The sequence below is a fragment of the Phalaenopsis equestris genome, unplaced genomic scaffold (genome assembly GCF_001263595.1).
Source record: "Phalaenopsis equestris unplaced genomic scaffold, ASM126359v1 Scaffold000002, whole genome shotgun sequence".
NCBI lineage: Eukaryota > Viridiplantae > Streptophyta > Magnoliopsida > Asparagales > Orchidaceae > Phalaenopsis > Phalaenopsis equestris.
In genome coordinates, this window is record NW_018164444.1 from 20,086,388 (window position 1) to 20,107,534 (window position 21,147).

Below are 21,147 nucleotides of genomic sequence, written 5' to 3' on the forward strand. Positions count from 1 at the left end.
ATAATCAAGTGAAGGGTCTCAGGAAGAGGAACCATATGCCATAAAAAATGATCCTTTCTGAGTAAGCAGGCCCAGATCATACAAATAAAGCATAGGTGGAAGTTTTGAAATATACTTTGGGATATCAAATAATCTCAAAATTTAGCAAGTTTATATTCAAATTGAGTGCCTCAACGAGCCAAATACAATAAGCAAAATATCACTTTAATAAAATATCATTAAAGCACTTGAATACTCATAAAATACCATCTCATCAAAGGAATCCTCTGGGGCGTCTGATGGAGTTGTTTAGATTTATGAAATGTTAATAGAGCCTGCTACTCATAAATTTTATAAAAAGACTCATACTCTCTTCATGAAGAGGACGGCTGGACCTGGAAGAGAAAACTGAAGGAGCTCCAAGCTCTTGAAGGTTCTTAAGCTCCACCCCCACCAGATCACCAGAAACTAGTCGATTAGCCAGAGCCACCAATTAACCACCATCATTGTTGCTCAGTCATCGATGTTGAGTCGTTGATCACCACTGACCGATCCTTGCCCTGTCGGACCACAATCGCTGTTGCCCAAGCATCGTTATCGAGCCGTCGTTGGCAGCCTACCGCCGTTGAGTCGCCGCTGCCTTATGACCATCATTTCCTAGCCATCAAACCGCTACCTCTACCAGACCACCATTGCCACTAAACCACAACAGCCCAACCGCCGTTCGACTACCACAACACGACCATCGTCGGACAACCGTCGCTGCCACCGAACCAACGTCGTTGACCTCCGCAGCCGCTAGACCACTGCTGACAGACCTCCATCACTATTGACATCAGACCACTGTTGTCGTCGTCAGACTACCAACACAACCACCACTGGACCTCTGCTCTCCAAACATCGCAGTCGCCATCGCTTCTGCAAATACTAAGATTAGACATTATGACACTCGATCTCTACCATCGACCTTTCTATATAACAACAGAATCACCACCATTTCCTCAACATTTTCTGTCACTTCCTTAGCGAACGCCACACCCCACTCATGTATATTATCTTAGGCTATACAAGGACCGATAAAATTTTGTGACCTACATTGACATAGTAGAATCATTTCAACTGGGTCATACCCCGTAATTTTTATTTGTTCAGGTTTTCCGTATAAAAAAACTTCTATTATTTTTTCTGTCAATTTCTTTTTACCTGTGCATGCAGTAGATTTTCATTCAATACTAAGATACTGATATATCACTATACTACCTGGATTTAAGAGCACACAATAATAAATAACATCATAATGTTATTACTATATAAATAAACAAAACAACATCAACATTTATACAATCTTTATCTCACAAATATTAGAAAAAAATTGATAAAACTCTAATATAATCTCATGAGATTTTTTACTTTATTCTCATCAAATGTGCCATACATTTAAGAATAGAATTCTCATACTTAGAACAAAAAATTAAATATACCTCAAATCAAAGCTCATTATATTTTCTATATTTTTAGAGTAACATATCATCAACGTATCTATTTATATATCTAACATTTAATTTTTTATATTCATGTGCTAAATATCATTAATCTCTAAATGATATAAAAATTATCAACAATGATAATTTATTTATAATAAAATATTTTTTCATGTATATATATCTTTATATCATTTAGAAATGAATAGTTATATAAACACAAGTAAATATATAAGATCTGGTAATTACTTTGTTAAGGCACACAAATTCAGTGGCATGTAGAAAAATCACTTCTAACTATGATGCAAATAATCAGTTCCTACTAAGATTAATAATATATATCAATGCATTTAATTATATCACATGCTAAAGAACAATCAGACTATTTCTTTTTCAGGCAGAATGAGCACTTTAACACTTTAACATTCTTCATTTTATTTCCAACAACCATACAACACATTCAAACACACTATATTTAACACAACATATTTAACTTCTATAACATTCCTCTACATCTCTATAATGCTAATTTAGAAGACGGCCGCCAATGCCAACAAATAAGTTAATTTAGATTCAACTAAAAAATATAACAAATTGCTCTTATGAAAAGGTTAGCAGTAATGCACGCTTTAGCCTCCAGCAAATGCAGTGGTGGCGAAAGAGTTTTAATTCTTTATGTACATTTAGCTCTGCAGGCTGCAACACTCCTTCCTTAAACCAAAAAAGTAAGAAAATTAAAGACAATGTTGCTACTCTGCTCCCTCTTCTTCATTTTGTTCACAAGTCAGCTAAATCTACATAGTAACATTTTAACTTTGGCATTTTTCTCCCACTTTTGGAAGACATATACAATTGTTTATATACACTTAAATATTTGAATAAACCAAAAGACAAGCCTGCCACTATTTCTTCCCCGTCTTCAACCGTTCATTGACGTGCAAGTCACTTCTGTGCCTACGAATGATTGCATTTCGACACAAATCAACACGAGCTATGAACATAAAGGACTCAATCAGATTTTTAATGCCCTCTTGACCCACCATCCTTTCTGTTTTTTATCCCCTTCAGCCGACCCAGACTTGCGGAGCGATGCCTTAATTTCCCTTAGTCGGGCCTTGAAATCCTTCTTCCAAGCATTAAACCTAACCTTAAGCTTTCGGAACTCTTCTTCCGAGTCAAGTTGGTGAATGAGCCGACCTTCATCCTCGAACTTCTGTATTCTATGCTCTAACTCCCTAAAAAGAGGACCAACTCTGCCATTTTTCACCTCATAATCTACTACAGGTGAAGCCGTTGACGCGGGAAATCGTCTCAGTTGAGTGGTGTCTGATGTTTGGTGCATCCTGGTTGAAACACCATTCTCGGAGTCATAATTCTGATGATTATGATTAACTGGTGATGAGTCTGGCCTGCCACACGCTTGATCTGTCTTTGATGCTGCTAAACTCAACTGCATGAAAATTGTCAAAGCCATCAGCTATGAATCAACATAACCATCATCATCTCCCACAACAGATTATGAAAAACAAAGATTTCAACTGGATAAAAAATTATTATGATATGAATTAGTATTTAATATATAAAGATTTCAGTTGTGAGTCTCGTTAGAATGTACTCTACTCATTCTATATTACTTGTGTAACACAGGCAGTTACGTATGCCATTTTAATTGGTGATATTTTTTGTGTGCTTGCCAGGGATCCAAGCAAAATTTTGCATGAGTTAACATTTTATCTTATTTTTAATTCAATTATTTGTTTGTGATTTTCCTGTATTTCAATGTATTATATTATATTATTATTATCATGTAGTTATTCTATTTGTAGTAATTGTTGTTATCTTGTTATGGTGTTATTTGTAATTAAGTACTTTATACAAGTTGTGTTATTACATTTAGCTATTATTTGAATGCCACAATATTGAACCATATTGGAGGATGCACCAATTGAGCAAACAACGGTTAGTATATCGGTTCATATCGCCATGTTTTACTCAAGAAAGAGATAAAACCCAATCTGAAGCAAGTTTTTCCTATTTGCATGCCATGACTCATAAAAACGGGCATTTACATACGTAGCATGCAATTCTTATGTATTTACATATTTTGCACCGAAACTTTCATATTTACATGCTTAGCATTCAAATCATTAATATCATATAAAAATAACACTATTATCATTTTTTAAAAGTAAAATAGACATATTCATGAATAGGTTTAAAGAAAATTAGGTGCGAGATATGCAAATGCATAAAAACTATGTGGTATACAAGTTCATTTCCCCCACGAAAAAAAAGAATGTGTTTCTCTGCACTGTGTTTCAATCCATATTCTAATATAAAGTTTATAACCTTTCCTGCAGATACAAGGCCTTCATTAATAATGAAAATAAAAAAGTAGTTAAAACTTACTTGCAAAGAGGTTTCCTTCGATCTCATCTTTATATCCTTTTCGAACCATCTGATATCAGATAGTCGAAGCTTTTCTTGCAGAGCAGCACACTCGTCCACTTTTTGGCTCAGCATTGCCTCTGCCTGTAGAGCTCGGCTCTGAAGCTCTAGTAAAGCTAAATCTTGCACCTCAGGATGCTTCTCAGACGAAGCCTGAAAAAAAAAACACACTTATCATGTAAACATTCGTTTTTGTAAATATTTGTTTTGGTGGGTGTAAATTTGTCAAATATCTTATCAAAATAAACAATTGTGTGATGCATGACTTCTAGGCATATGAAGAAGAATGCACCTATACAAGTATCAATATAAAGTTAAAGGGGCGTATACATACCACCCCTAAAGTTAAAGGGGCGTTTACATACATACCACCCCATTCCTATGTATTTACATATCGAACACCTAAACTTTACTTTTTTACATTTACAACAAGGTGCTTGGATATGTAAAGACATAAGAATGGAGTAGCATGAACGTAAACCTGCCAAATTTACAACGACAGAACCATTTTCTAACTTTGAAAAGAGGAAATTACCTTCCTTTCTTGAAGGACTCTTTGCGTCTCCCCATTGCTTGTTTCGTGGTAAAGCTTTTCCCTTTGATTGCTTCTGAGATTACAAAATTTCTTTCTTGCGGAATAACCACGGATGACTGAGGAAAAAAATGAAAGATCAAGAAATACTCGGAGGGCAATGCAGACAAATGCCAATAGATTACAAAACTTCACCAAGTTAATAGATGATTTCTATCAATATAACCATGCGTGCAGTTTGAAATAAAGCTTCAAAATAGGCAATCAGGTCCGGTTCTTGTGCATCTTACGGTGCCTATCATGGAAGTTAGGGATCTAGTATTTGACCTGATGGAGGTGAGGCGTTGAACCTTGGTTGAAGAAGACTAGGGAGGAGAGGAAAAGAGCTAGAGAGACAAATGAATGAAAATTTTTGAAAAACCTTCACAAAAAAATCATTCACCTCCGCTATCTCCATTCATATTATAAACTTAATTTGTTTAAATTTTTTATTTCTTGAAATTCATTAATAAATATTATTTTGAGCTAATTTTATGGTTATTTTTATGAATGACCTAGAATAATCTCGTAAACATTTTGTTAAATTTCAAGACGTTTTAATCAAATTTTAATGCACTTCAACCAGCATGCCATCAGAAAATCACACATTTGTTTAGTCTATAACACATTTTATGTGAAACTATACTAACAAATATTTATTCTTTGAAGTGAAAGCTCCCTAGGGCTTGCAACTGTTGATTTGGCATCACTTCAAATGCTGGAAGGGGCACCCCAATCATGAGATTATACAAGCATATTTATATCAGATATACATTTCACTAAAGATTACTCTAACGAGCTTCTTGATTATAGACATATCATTGTCAGACCATTGGCGGAAGCAGATTACTTTAGACTTTCTTAAAATTATAATGGTCAATCTCATGACGGTGGACTCTCCAATATTGTTATGACAAATTTCTACTTTCTGAAGGTTACTATTGTAACAATGATGAAGATTGAAGTTGATTAATAATTGATGGATGAAGCCTGATTATTTGAGCCCAATCAGATGCTCCTAAGATAAAAAATGTGGACAAAAATCACTCTAAATTATGCATGAGGAGTTCTTTCTCCTCCACCTTCCGCCTATAAACTTGGGCATAATTTTTGGAGTTAATAGAAGTGTGTAATAGTTAGGATACATATGCCTTACATGATTGAAGTGTGATCGCTGCTTGCTTAAGCTCCTGGAAATGTCGACGAGTTTGCCGGCCACGATACTGTTTCTGAACCCATATAATCCTTTCAATAGTTTTATTTCTAGCATTTTCCAGCACATCAATCTGAAGTTCATCCAATAAATGAGAAAGATTAATCAACAAGTCTAGGTGAAATTTCGAAAAGAAAGAAAATGATGAGCAGCAAGTAGTTCAATACTGCATCATGGCAATAAATAAAAACAATTATCTTTTCAGATACTGATATCTAATGCTGAAAAAGGGCAAAAAACTGTGGTGACTATTCTGTTTAAGTTCAACCATAGTCAAACTAGAAATTTATTTCTTTATATCACATTCTTTTGCATAGTATATCCAAGATGTTTGAAGCGCATCTACTCACCCCATGAACATTAAGTATTTGAGTATCACCAGTCGATCATTATCATTTGCATCCATGAAAAAGAAATTATATAACATTTTCGTTATCTCCTTACAAAATCCCAAATCTCTATTTCTACAAGTTGTTTGATTAGTATTAGAAGTGTCTTGCATTTGAAATGCAAGGTTTCTAACTTTTTGGGAGTTAGTTTGGAAGAAAGCAAATGCTGAATAATATTTTCTGGATTTCATTATATGCCCATTAGACCATTTTGAGTTTATTTTAAATTCAGACAAATCGAATAAAAGTCTCTGTGAATCCTTCAAACCTGCAAATCTTCGCAAACCTCATTGTTGACATTGTGTGTAACGATCACACCCACCGGGCCTAAATGGAAATCAAGAGGTAGTTTTAACCAACCAAAAAAAAAATCATTAGTTTTTTTACAACGAACCAAACAACCTAAAAAATTCATAATACACCATATTAAATTCACACTCCATTCAATATCTCAAAGTATCCTAAATACTTACCACCCCTGGATATTTTTTACATCACTTCAACATGCTTATAGTCAAGTCCTAGAATGAAAAAAATAGTAAGTTCATATCTCATAAACTACTAATAGGTGACTACTCTATTGGGCTCATCAATCCTTAGCATGCTATCATAACACTTTCTTCAGAAGCAGATTATACTAGAAACTTCTCATGGCATTCATACATATAGTTGGCTTTTCAATGTGCATATGCTAAAATAGTGTCCATTTTTATTACTACATTGAGCGTTTATAAAACTTATTTGGATCTTGTTTCCATAAATTGTTTTTTTCAAAAATTTGTTTATTTTGCCTTATTTTTCTTAGCTTATATATTATGGATGCTACAACAGAACATTTTACTAGGCCCTCTGTGATGAAGCCTTCAAAGAATTGGATATCACAACTCCTCTCGCCATATCATTGGATATAACTTCTCTGAATGTTTCAATGCTCAACCCAAGAAAACTAATCTTTAATTTTAGATGCACAACCTTCCAATTGATGCTCATAATATCTCTAGTTGGGTGGAAGACCTCCATCCACCACCCTTACACACACACACACACACACACACACTTTTTCTCTCTCATCAGTTCAGGTATGTTCATAAAACTTGAAGCAAGGATCGGATTCTCTTCTAGAGATAATGGCTGATGTTCTTGTCCTCTGCTTTGTTTTACTATGCTTCAAACTAGATGATTAAAATGAGTACTTCACATCTTTTTATATGTTATTGTATTTTTTTCCCTCATAATTTTTTTTTGTAAATACCCTTGATATATTTATAACATTATCTAATTAATATATTTATTAAGAATTTCGTTAACCCAATTACTGATAGGAAGTGACATACTTTATAGGACTAAAATAAAAGTGAATTTTTAACACTTAATTTCTTATTAACCCAATTCCTCTTCTAGCTCCATTGACATTGGAAAACCTTTTATTACCCTTTTCACCCTGTATTACTTGAATTACCAACAGTACAACTACAATGTAGATATCTTAAAGAACATTAACTTACTGTTTACATACAGTTTTCCCTTCTGTTGTGTCCCCATGGCAAACAGTGCTCAGAGCCTAAATTTCATTTTCTGTTTTTGCCAATACACTTCAAGAAAGAAGCACCAAATAGACTGATGAAATATTATTATTTAAAAAAAAAAACATACAATTTAAAACTAAATAATTGAGAAAGAATCCTTGACAATCATTTTGAGCAATAAAAGAAGTCCGGAGAAAACAGAATGAAGAAGTTGATATAAAAAATTATACTAATACTATCTTAGGACTATCTTTGAAGCTGACTTTATTCAAAATAATGTTATTTTAACATGTATGATATATGAAAACTTTATACATCAGTTTTTTTTCCACTAATTACAGCAAAATTTGCGGCTTAGTATAGGATTTGAATTGAACTTTTTGTTTAACAAGCAAAATATTTCAGGTTATCCAATAGGAAGCGCATTTCATTAAATAAATAGTGGGGGTTTACATGCATAGCACACAATTCTTATGTATTTACATATCTCACATCACAATACTTTCATATTTACACACATAGCACTCAAATCTTTAATATCACATAAAAAATAGCACTATTACTACTTTACAATTGTTCATGCATAGATTTAAAGCACCAAAGTGTTTTATATGTGAATATGAAAGTTTAAGTATGAGACATGTAAATACATAGGAATGATGTGCTACTTATGTAAATTTCCCTAATAAATAACAGGCATACCTGTCCTGCGCGGAAAAATAACTTGGTATAACCAACTTGGCACATTTCTGGTAGAATATTAAACTGATGTAGAATGGAGATGGAAACACTGAATGGATCCTCGGAATCCATATCGTTCAAAAGAAGGAAGCCATACCTAAAGGGAACATTGTTAGACCTCCAAAATTTTCATCCAAATAAGAAAGCTAGATTAAAAGATGATTTTGCACAAAACCGAAATTGGAAAGTTACCTCTCTGCAAATTGCTGATGTGTAATTCGAGTTGGATAGCCTGATTTGGATATCCTGACAACTTCTAAAACTCCACAGCATCTAAGCTGTTGTAAGACAATATCATTTTCAAAAATGCCAGGAAGTTTCTTACTATTTGGTTTAATGCATCTAATGAAGTGGGGAGTTGTATTTTCCAAACGTTGCATCAGTCTGAACATTTGACCCTACAGGCATATAAAAAATTAATGGTAAATGACAATAGTTTCCCAGAACATAAAAATTAAATAAAAAAAAGAAAGGAATTAAATCCAAATAATTCTACTTTAAAAACTTTGAAATGTAATGGCTATCATCCAATAAATCAAGGCGTCAATCAACATTTTGTGAAAGCATAAAGTGCCAAAATAGTCCCATGAGTCTCTTCACGGTTTGCATGGGACTATTTTAGTCCCAAAATCTATAAAAGTGCCAGATTAGTCCTCAAATTCTTTAAATTGGGGCTGAAATAATCCAATGTGGAGACTATTTCAGCCCGCATTAAAAGATTATGGGGACTAAATTGATAGTTTATGGACTCTAAGGCTCAAATGACCAATTACAAAGAGTCAGGGGACTATTTTCACATTTCTCTTTTGTGAACCGTATATTGCCCCGCTAAGTTGTTTTTACCGGCTTAATTCACCAGTGATGGTTTGTACATCATATTGCAGTAAGACGAGAAACTGAGATATACTCAAAAAATGTTTTAAGCAGTAATGAACCAATAATAAAACAGATTGCCCGAGAAAAAAAGTAAGTCATCATATGGTAAGCATTGTGTCCAATTATTCAAATAAAGAGGTTGCGGTATGTGCTTCAGGAAGCCAATTAAATTCTTAAAAGACCATTCGAAAAGTCTTTTTTCCTATTTTTTCTTCTTTAATATTCATATTTGTTTTGGATAGTAGAGCCAGGAGAAAAAATGATTGCAAATGAAATTAGTATTCACACAGTAACAAATTGATACTACGCACACAGGACTTTCCAAAAGGCACGTCGTTCGGGAACAACTCTTGTTTGGCTCGCTAAGTAGTTCATGTTCGATTTGCTCGTTAAGCAAACAAGTAGAACACAAACAAAATTTTTGAGCTGGATTTATAACGAAACGAACAAGAACAAGCTTTGTTCGATCTTGTTTGGCTCGTTTTGACTCAAACTATTTAAATAATAAATAAATAATATGTAAAAACTGAAATAATAATATCTTTTATATGATATAAAAAATTCACTTAGTATAAATATAAAAAAAATAAAACTTAGGATAGATATGGGAATACATAAGAATTTTGTGGTATATATCTAAATTCCCTTGGAATTTTCCAAATCTCGCTCCGTCCGTTCTCAGCATTTCGGTGTTAGATATAATAAATACATAAAAATTGGGTGATATGTATGTAAATGCTCCTAGGTGTTAGCAATGTAAATACACAAAAATTGGGTGGTATGTATGTAAATGCTCCTACCCTAAATCCATGCCCAGCCCATGCATTTAGCATTTAAGTGTTAGATATTTAAATACATAAGAATTAGCTGCTATACATGTAAATGACCCTAGAAAATACTTCCATCCCTTGCCTTTCACTTTCACGGTTCAAGCCAATAGTCCCATTGGGGGGATTTAGCTATTAGAAGTTTAGAATGGCTCTTTAAAGTGCAGCAACAACAACAACAACAACAACAAAGTCTTAATCTCACTACGTGGGTTCTGCTACATGAATCCTTTTCTCCATTGCGTCCTATATAGTGTCATATTTTCATTTAATTCTAATAAATTAAGATTATTTTTTATACAATAAGCCCAAGTCTTCCTAGGTGTACCTCTGTCTTTCTTAACATAAGTCGAATCTAAAACATCTACTCTCCAAATCAAATCATCAGATGGTCGAAGCTTAAAGTGACCAAACCATCTAAGATGACTTTCTCTAATTTTGTCCGTCACAGGAGCTACACCAACCCTATCACGGATATATTCATTTTGTATTTTGTCTCTAAGTGTAAAGCCACTCATCCACCTAATCATTCTCATCTCGGCAACACTTAACTTAGTACTATGCTTCTCTTTTAAAGGCCAACATTCAACGCCACAGTGCATTGCAGGTCTCACTGACGTCTTATAAAATTTTCCTTTCAGCTTAAGCAGTACTTTTCTATCACACAGAAGGCCCGGAGCATTTCTCCACTTCAACCAACCAACTTGAATTCTACTATTAACATCCCCATCTACATCACCATCGCTTTGAACAACAGACCCGAGATATCTAAATCATTCACACCTTTTAATAATTTGATCATCCAAAGTCACGCTTCTGTCACTAGAGCTACTACTACTAAAATTACATTCCATGTATTCAGTTTTAGTTCTACTCAAATGAAGGCCTTTAGACTCCAATATAGACCTCCATAATTCAAGTTTTTCTTGGGTTTTTTCTCGTCTTATCCACGAGAAGGATATCATCAACAATGGCTCTTTAAAATGCAAAAGAAAAAAAAAAAATTTCACCCATTCCAAAAGGTGCAGAAGCTTGTGGATTAAATTATTATTTTTTCTATATTACTAACATACTTGTAAGAAATTATTAATTTTATAAGTTTATTGATAATAATTTAATTTATTATATTGTTTTAATTTATTACATCTTATAACCACAGATAAAAATTTAATAAGAGTTTGAAGTCAACTCGGGTTGAGATCAAATTCAAACTGAACACGTGATGATTTGAACAAATAAAATTTGATGCAATCCAAACACAAATATCATGTTTACGAGTCATCTCAAACACGAGCATATTTTGAATAATAAAAAAAAAAATTCAAACAAGCCGAACACAAACAAGCTCTAAGCTCGCTCAATTTCAATTCATTTATATCTCTAATACTATGTATCAAATAATTTAAATTGAAGAATAAATTGTAAAATTCACATATTCATAGGAAGTTTGATTCATTTTAAACTCAAAAACATGAAAACAAAATCAAATCAAACTACATAACTCTTCTTGGGGATAAAGTTAGGAAGTCTATTAAGGCCGGTGTGCTGGGATGCTATAACACAAGTTGATAGAGACCAATCATAGGAGTCCATTTGGAACAACTATAATTGTTTGCAGAATTAATTGTAAAACTGCTATGAGAAAAATATATTTTTTAAACGTTGCTAGGAGTATTATATTTTTCTCTTTAGAAAAAGTCAGATATTTGAGTGAGAATTTGAAAAATCGATGAAATGGGATGCTAGATTTGTAAATAGCAATCTTTCATGTGCTATGTATGCATTTGCCCCTAATTTTGGGGATAAGTACATACACTGCACACAAAACATTGTTATTTATAAAACCAGTACCTAAGTGTCTTTTCTTAACAACCGAACAGATGCATTTATCTGTGCAAAGATCAAACTAATGAGAATTTGATAAACATGAAAAATATGGGTTGAGGTTCTATCGTAAACTTTATTATTCAAGTAAGAATTTGAAAAATGGATGAAAGAGGATGCTAGATTTGTAAATAGCAATGTTTCATGTTCTATGTATGTAGTTGCACCATCATTTTTTTTTTTTTTGCAAATACCACACACTAGTAGATCTTATTATACAAAACTATTTCTCACAACAAAAATTCAATAAAGCAGCAAAGAAGTTGTAGCCAAATAGAACTGTAAGAGAGCACATTCCATGTTCAGATACACCATCATAAGCATTTTTAAAATACCTAAATAAAAATGGAACTCATTAAACTTGAGCAGCTCTTCTATTTGGTCGATGTTTTCGGCGAGCATAAACACAAAGATCCCAATCATTGCTATGATTCATGCCTTTCTCTTGGTTTTCTTACTGAGTATCTTCAGTATCTTTTCGGAGTAGAGTTCTCCATACCCTGGGGCACTTAGATGATGACCATCTACTCAAGTCATATGTGCATTATTGATTGCAAGAATTACGAATATTTTTGTCTTTATCAGTTGATCCATTTAGGGTACACATTCATTAAGCTTTATCGGTTCTTTTAAATTAAAGTTCTCAAAACATTCTCTATGAGGTCATTTATCAGATTGTTACTAATGCCCTTCTAATTAAAGGGGTCCTATTTCTTGTTATGAATTAACGAAGAATTCGTTCCCTCCCTCCCTCTAATCTAATCTTCCTCTCTCTAGAAATTCTTTCTCAGCTGAAAAACCTACCAGCAAACTAAAGAGACGGAATCTGACTCCAATAATACCAAAGCTTTGGTTTGGAAGAAGGGTGGAGATTAACTATCATGGAAAATAGCTTCACTGGAGAATAAAGGGGCATTTACGTACATAGCTTCCAATTCCTATGTGCTTACATATCTAACACCTAAACTTTGCCTTACATTACCACCACATAAAACTTTCATAACACATAAAAAATATCACTATTTTAACTATTAAAAAGTGAAATACACCTTTTCATACATAGGAAAGGTGGCACATATGTAAAAACTGAAGTTCAGGTGTTAGATGCGTAAACACATAGGAATTGAGTGGTATTTATGTAAATCTTCCAAAAAAAAAAAGATGCAAATAATGCTGAAATCAATCCCACCGCTTATGTAATGTAACAATAAAGCAATATCTAAAGAATATTTACCTTAAACTTCGTTCCCACACTGTGCTTCTGGGAATCAAAACTATTTAACCATTGGGGGCCAGTCGACCATTGGGCTTGATTAAGAATGCGGGAAACAAATAATCGAAGTAGGTCGCAGCTGCATGATTGAAGGAGCCGAACTAAGTCCAAGTAAAGTGTGTCTCTGTTCTTCTCCAAGAAGCCATTTGTGTTATACAAAACCTGATACATTTAACTGCTAGTCATATAAGAAAACCAACCTATCATTTCAGCATTAAAAATACTACTACAATTGGAGGTTAAGAGTATAGCAAAATCATTTGAAAATTACACATACTAACGCAGAATGAAAGGTGAGAAAAAGAAAAAGAGGGCTTTTACATACATATCACATGAATCTTATGTATTTTCAAATCTAACACCAAACATTCAAATTTACATGCATACCAATCAAATCTTTAGCATCACATCAGAAATAACTTCATCACTATCTTTTTTAAACTGAAATAAACATTTTCAAGCATAGTTTATGACAGAAAGGTGTTATAAGGGTAGTTAATATTAAAATATAAGAAAATTCATGCAAATGATAATTTAATAGTCTTCTGCAAAAACAATGCGTGAAAATAAGGGAACATAAAAATCAAACAATCAATTGAAAATCAGCCATATAGCTGGCATCAAATTATTAAAAAAACATTTATGCATGCAAAGCAAATAAATATTCATAGAATTGAAAAAATAGTGATCACCAAATCAAACCTCCCATCTAAACAATGAGATGACCCTTCCCTAAAATTTATATAGAAACCCTTGATCAATAAAAGTACCAGAAAGAACTGCAAGCCCAACCTGTTTGGTTTGCTAAAAAAGGTAATAGTGTAAAATGAATGTAATAAAAAATAATGTATTATATTTGACTCTAGAGTTATTTAGTTCACTGTAAAATAAATGTAGGACTATATTTTATCGTGTAGTTTGAAGCTGATTAAAAAAATATATTTCAAAATATATGAGGTATTATTGGTGGGTGGCGGGTGGCACCCGACGGCATCGACCGACAATAGACAACGACGATCGGCGGCAGGTGACGGTGGCGGGCGGCTGATGGCAGGCAAGGACGATCGACAGAGGCAGACGGCAAGCGGTGGCGAGCGACAGCGGGCGACGAGGCTGCAAAAGCGGGAGGCGGCAGGCAACACCGATGGCAACGGACGACCGAGGGAGGCGGCGGCAGGCAAGCAGCGACAAACAGGGGCTACAATCTAAGGGCGGTGGCGGCGAACGATGACGGTGGTAAACAGTGACAGGGTGTCAGCGGAAGGTGGGTCAGCAGACAGAGGGCGATAAGCGACGGGGGACAACGGCGGGCGGCGGGTAATGGGTGGCTGGCTACGACGACCTACCAATAACATTTTACATTAACGAACGATGTAAATCTCAAATTCGGCCAAATCGGTTGAATTCTAAATTCAACAAAAATAAACTAAGGTGTAAACTTCAAATTTATTCATACTTTGTATTTGTAATTCTTCGTACCAAAGACAATTTTCTAAATTCCCTGGAAAAGAACTACAGTTGATAACAAAATCTCCCAAACAAACAGCCTTAGAAAATAAAAAGTGTTTTTGTCTTATACCTCATATTATAAACTTAAGTTACCTTGGATTTACAAATAAAAAAAACTAGAAAGCAAGAACATTCAAATAAGATTCGTCTCTTCGATAAGCTATAAACAAAATTTTCATTAGTATATGAGCCACAAAGCCTACTAGGATCACAATATAAGTTGCAAGTTTTGCCCAAGCCATACAAACACCACAGCACAATAACACCTGCACGAAGAACTCTCAGTCAACCGACAAATAGTACTAGTTGCAAGCCTCCAAAGCCTTGAAGATTCAAAGGCCATAAGCCCAAAGGTTGCAAGCCTTTAGAGCTATAAGTCTCCCGAACACAGAAAATTCAACACAAATTTACCTTGCTTGGAAAATTTTGGCTCCAAAAAAATTGTTTAAATGATAATTTTCCATGAGATCCAAGCATAAGACAAATTATTGTTAGCCTTTTTTCTCATTGCATAAAATATGAGGTTAGGAAGGATATGTTAATATTTTTTTTCTCTTAGGCAGTGTTTGGTAGCATACAATTTATAGGATTTAACCATGTATTTAACTTAAATCAACCCAAACAAAATAAATAAATAAATAAATCCAATGCTTTGTTAAATCAAAATTTCTCGCATTCCATCTCTATTCCTCAGTCCTTACATTTCGTTTACTTTACGACGTAAATCTGGATTTATTAAATTTAATTACAAGGAAAATTTATAGATTTGCTCGCGAGTTCGCTCTCCGTTGTAGGGGGTTTGAAAAATCAAAATTCACTAGATTTGATAAATCCTATTTAACGTAAAACCAAGTTGCAGCCAATAGTGCTTCAGTACTCTTTCAGCCTAAATTAGGGGTAGTTTAGTAATTACAATCCTACAAGTTATAAGTTTTCCTATAAATTATTATGTTAAAATGGGAGTTATTTTGGTAAGTTTGTGATATTGGAGTTAAATCAAAATAAAATAAAAAAAACAAATATTATTACCGAAAGCCAATAGGAAATTACAACTACCACACTTGCAAGAAAAATAATAACATATTGAACAATCCAACTCAATTTAGGGTAGATCTCGGGGTGTTGGTGATCGATGAAGAATTGGAAGGTGATAGGGTGGTAAATGAGCTGGTTGGCCAATAGAAAACAACAAGCTAGCGTTTGCCTGGGTTTTGGACAACAAGCATGCAACGGATAACAATCTGGAACAACTGTGGTGTGCCCCCTACAAAAAGCCGCACGACAGGTAGGAACAAGTCGCACCTTTTCTTCTCCCTTGGTTGAACATCCAGGGCACAAAAAATCTCTTCAACAGAGACCTAGAAGCTTGTCGTTGAATCCTTGCGAGCTGCCGGAGTCCTCTTCCTTTTGCTCGGGTAAGGCACATAAAGCCGCAACTAGAGCTCAAGAGACATGATTTCGTCTCCCTTCCCTACTACACTCGTGATAGCCTCAAAATAGTCGAGATGCACTCGACAGCTCGAAGAACACTTGTTTGAACCTCTCGGATGTGGAAGAATGTCGCACATGCTCTTCCTCCTTCCTCTTAGGATCGGTTAAAGTAACCTCCTCCTTCCACTTCTTTTTCTTCTTCCTTATGTTCTTCTTCTTCTTCTTTTGTTTCTCGCTCTCTCTTTCTTGTACTTTCTCTGGCTTTTTCTCACTCTCTCCTGTGGGATTTCTCGGTTGTTTCTTTCGAATGAAAGGATGGGAGAATTAATCTCTAGTTTTCCCATGAGTGATGGGTAAACACTTAATCGACATATTTTTTTATGTCATGGACACATCTGTTAGTCTCCTTAACAAAATGAGCAATTGTGTGTTTTAGGGCAACACCACATTGATATTTTATTGTTTTCATCTTGTGGCTATTTGGCGATGCAATTTTTTCCTATAGCTTTTAGCATTTTAAGCGCATCATTGCATTCCAGTTTATGAAGACATTCAAGCTATTTGGCGATGCTGAACAGTTTCAATCAAAATCAAGACATTCAAGCTCAAGCTATGCGACATCGCATTTTAAGTTCATCATCTCTATTGTATTCAATCCAACTGATTGCTAGAAATCATTTTTCAATGATTTCAACGCTTCAGACATATTAGCACAATTTATCGTGTGAGCATTGTTTGAGTGCCTTCTAACATGTTTAATTTTTTTCAAATTAGACTTCTACAGTGTTTTTCTTTTTTTTTTGCAATCATCTTCATTATTTTCAATTGAATCAACAATGAGAGACCTGCCAAAATGACATGCTAATCCCCCGCTGTGACTCTCATGTATGATGGACTCTCTCAATGAACATGTGGGAACACGGAACCTATTCTAGTGGAATAGATAACCCTCAAATCTATTGTACTGTCCTATAGATCTCTTCTGACACCGATCCCAAAATTCCATGAAATCCTTATCTGCCTTGTACAATTCCTTCACCACCTCGAATCCCACAACTTTAGGCTACATGAAGGTGATCAGTAAGCAGTGACAACTGAAAGCATCTACTATTCAATTCTAACTCCCTGCCTTGTGCTTGAGCACAAACTGAAATGAAGCCAAGAAAACCTTAGAAGCATATTTGTCCTTTAGCTTGTTCTAGATGTTCAAAAACCTCAATGCCTCATAATTTGTAACTACAGTAAACTCACTAGTAAATAGGTAGTGACTCCAATAAGTAAAAGCTCTCACAATAGCATAGAACTTTTTCTCGTATGTGAAATATTTCTCAATGGATTCATTCAGCTTCTCACTAAATAAGGTTATGGGGTGCCCTCTCTGGCTCACTCCAATCCTCACATTAGAAGCATCACATTCCACCTCGAACAACTGATTGAAATCTAATAAAGCTAACATTGAGGAGGCCTGAGTCACCTTCTCCTTCTGGATGTCAAATTTGGACTAAAGTTGCCTCTGACCAATAAAAATTCTCTCATTTCAAGAGCTTTGTTAGGGGGGTTGTAATGATGCTGAAACTCCTGATGAATCTTCTATAAGAGAATGTTAGCCCCAAAAACTATCTCAGCTCGATAAAGGACTTGGGGATGGGTGGGTGTCCAACCCACGATAGCCTCTATCTTCGTTGGATCTATACAAATGCATGCATCAGATACAAAATAACCCAAAATGTATACCTGTGCTGTCATTAATTGAAACATCTTCAAGTGAGCATATAGCTTCTCCAATCACAGAACTTTAAAGACCAACATCAAATGCTACAAGTGTTGCTCCCTAGATTTACAGTAGATAAAGATGTCAACAAAGTATACAACTACGAACATTCTAATGTAAGCCCGAAACACCTGTAGCCTCATGAAAATACTAGATGCATTGGACAATCCAAAATGTATGGTTGTCCACTCGTGCAACCAATCTATGGTCTTAAAGGCAGTCTTCCATTCATCCCCTAGCCACATCTTGATCTGGTGATATCCACTACACAAATCAATCTTGAAAAAAGATAAAAGCTCCATGCAACTGATCCAATAAATCATTCAGGTGAGGTCAAGAAAATCTGTATTGGATGGTGATCTTATTGATAGCTCGACTGTCAATACACGTCCTTCAAGAACCATTCTTCTTAGGCACCATCAAAGCAAAAATATCACATGAACTGGTGCTCTCCCTCACTAACCCTCTAAAAACAAGATCCTATAGCTAACATTGCAACTCCTCATACTCAACTGCTATCAATCTATAGGCAGGCTTATTAGGCAACAATGATCGAAAGATAAGAACTATAACATATTGAATGTCTCTGAGTGGTGGGAAACCCTCAGGTAAGCTATCAGTTATCACATTTTGAAAATTGGCTAAAAGTGATCGTATCATCTCTGATGGCTAAGTCTCCTCCTTAGTCCCATTAAATAAGACTAAGGCCATTGCCACTAAGGCCTCCCGTGCAGACGGTAAAAAGGTAGCACGTGAGACCACCGTCCTTTTCATCTTGTGAGTGCCTGCTCCTCCAGAATCCCCAGTTTGCAAAAGAACTATTTGCTTTCCCTCCTTTGTGAATGGGTAGGTGTTCTTGAATCCATTATGTTATGTCCTGCAATCAACTACCACTGTCTCCTCAATAAGATGTGATAGGCGTCCATATGCACCATGTCACACCACACCTGATCATGTAGCTGATATCCAACAGAAAAGCCTATGAAGCATTGCTGATTCATGTGTATATGATTCCCCTTCAACCAGATCAAAGAATAAGGTTAAAAATGCTTATGAGTAGCTCCAACTTCTTCATCATAAAAGTGAAAACCATGTTCTTGCTAAACTCATTTTGAGGTCATTACTCTTTTCCTTAGAATCCTAAGATCTAGCTCTAGGAGTTCCTATTGACTATCTCAGAAAACTAATATTGGAATTCATCCACTTTAGAAATTCCAGCCACTTCCTATTTCTCTTGTGATGTCTCGCATTGATATCTCAAAACCATCGTCGTATGGTCGAGTGGTTAAGGACTATCATGTGGAGACTCAAGAAGAAGTTCCCAATAGGATCTCAAGCCCTAGAAAAACCTCTTTAGGACTTTATCATCACACACACACACAACATGCATAAAATTCACTAAGTTGCACAAGATCGGACTAGAATTGAGCTTAAAGGATGGGTGAAAATGCGAACTTCTCCGGACGACCTCCGATGATAAAATGGACTGCGCCAACGCGTCTGGGATATCAATTTTAGCTAGAAAAGACACTCATATTGCTATAATTCCGCACACAAGAAAATTGCACGCAAATCGATGAATTCGTCAAAACGACCTCCGACGATGAAACGAACCACGCCAACGTGTCCAGAGCGTCAAAATTACCTAAAAAAGACATCCGTTTTGTTATGCTGTGACGCACGAATAAAAAAAAATGTACAAATCAAATTTTTATTTTTTGAAATATTAAATACTTTTATATTTATATTATTACTTATAATATTAATTTTAATCCTAAACTTTATTTCACCTAAACCATGCTAACCTCCCTCCCCACTCAATCTCGCGGCTCGATCAAAGCCCTAGCTCCCGAGTCTCCCTTGCGGCTCCCCTCCTCGAGCTTCGCACGACCGACCGGCTCGCCAGTTGGTGTCTGTCTCGTGTCCGACCCTTCTTTTTCTCGAGGTTGTATTTCCTCCGCCTTAAATGCATTTCTCCTCTCCCTTTACCTGATTCGACCACCGGTGAGGGGCTGCTCTTCTCCCCTTTGCCTATAAAATCCTACATGAAGGAAGATTTTTGGTGGTTGAAAATTTTTTTGGCTTGGGGAGGTGCTACTGAAATTTTGGCTTGACGTAAACTTCCTGTTCAGTTGCTCGACATTCCTTCTGGGCTGCTCGGTACTCTTGCTTTTCGGTTCCATAATCTTGCTTGATTGTGTGCTTGACTACCAAGGGTTGTTGAAAATTTTGAGAGGAAAAGGAGTTTGAGGTATTCATTGGTTACTGTTTCTTGAAGCTTTTGGGAAGAGAGTTTCTGTAGGAGGTGTTTCTTAAATTTGTTCTAGAGTTTTACTTTGAGTCTGCATTAAGAGGTAATTTTCTTCTTTCCTCTAATCTGCATCACTCGGATTTGCACCTGAAAATATTTGTTTTCTCTTCTAAAGCATGTGAAGATAAGGTTTAGGCCTGTTTTAAGATTTAGGCCTGTTTTAAGATCTAGTCATGGATACTTGCTAGAATCAGTAAAAATGAAGCATGGATATTTTTCTCTTTTTTCTGCTCTTAAAAATGCATGATATATAGAATTTCAGAACATTACGGTTGTTGTCATGAGATGATAGTTGCCTATTTGAGATACATGCTAAATGAAATGTTGATTCAAGACTTGATTCTTAAGCTTTTTATTATTATCACCCATGTTCAAATATATGCTGGAATTCGCTTATGCTTATTCGTTCCTTGTCCCTGTTCAAAGTATATGTTGGATGTAAATTTTGGGTTTTTAAGTTTTGTGGAATCTGATTCTTGGTGGCTCTGTTACAGCCCATTTGGTGGGCTCGATTTTTTTAGCTCTTTTAGGCTGGACTTATAGCTGAAAATGTTTCTCTGTTTTTCTTATTTGATGGGTGCGATTTTGGCTTAAATTATATTCTTTTTTTTAGCCTTTATGTTGAGCTTAATTTGGTTTGAGAGAAGGATGGCTATTTGACTCAAAAATTTATCTGTTATTGGCTATCTTTTGCTGGGTATAGTTGAGCTAAAATTATATTCTGATTTGCCCCTGTGCTGGGCTCGGTTTGCCCCCTGTATTGGACCTGGTTTGCCCTTTTGGTCGACTCGGTTTGGCTCCTTTTGGGATTGTGTTTTAGCTGAAATTCCTTTCTGTTTTATCCCCTTTGATGGACTCGATTTAGCCCTTTGCTGGGCTCGGTTTTGTCGGAAGCTTTTCATATAACGTTCATATCG

The 21,147-nt window shown here is 35.2% G+C and overlaps 1 protein-coding gene across 2 annotated transcripts in view; it reads right to left on the minus strand.

Annotated features, from left to right (window-relative positions):
* Positions 1-2,168: 2,168 nt before the first annotated feature.
* Positions 2,169-21,147, minus strand: part of LOC110018047 (myosin-2-like) — a 90,173-nt gene continuing 71,194 nt past the window's right edge. For both annotated transcript variants that reach the window (XM_020715273.1, XM_020715272.1), the window contains exons 17-23: positions 13,170-13,370; positions 8,541-8,746; positions 8,310-8,445; positions 5,636-5,765; positions 4,444-4,559; positions 3,870-4,061; positions 2,169-2,910 (exon numbers count right to left, since the gene is read on the minus strand). In XM_020715273.1, the coding sequence (XP_020570932.1) occupies positions 2,473-2,910; positions 3,870-4,061; positions 4,444-4,559; positions 5,636-5,765; positions 8,310-8,445; positions 8,541-8,746; positions 13,170-13,370 (1,419 nt within the window). In that variant the 3' untranslated portion in view covers positions 2,169-2,472. The remainder of the gene's footprint in view (positions 2,911-3,869; positions 4,062-4,443; positions 4,560-5,635; positions 5,766-8,309; positions 8,446-8,540; positions 8,747-13,169; positions 13,371-21,147) is intronic.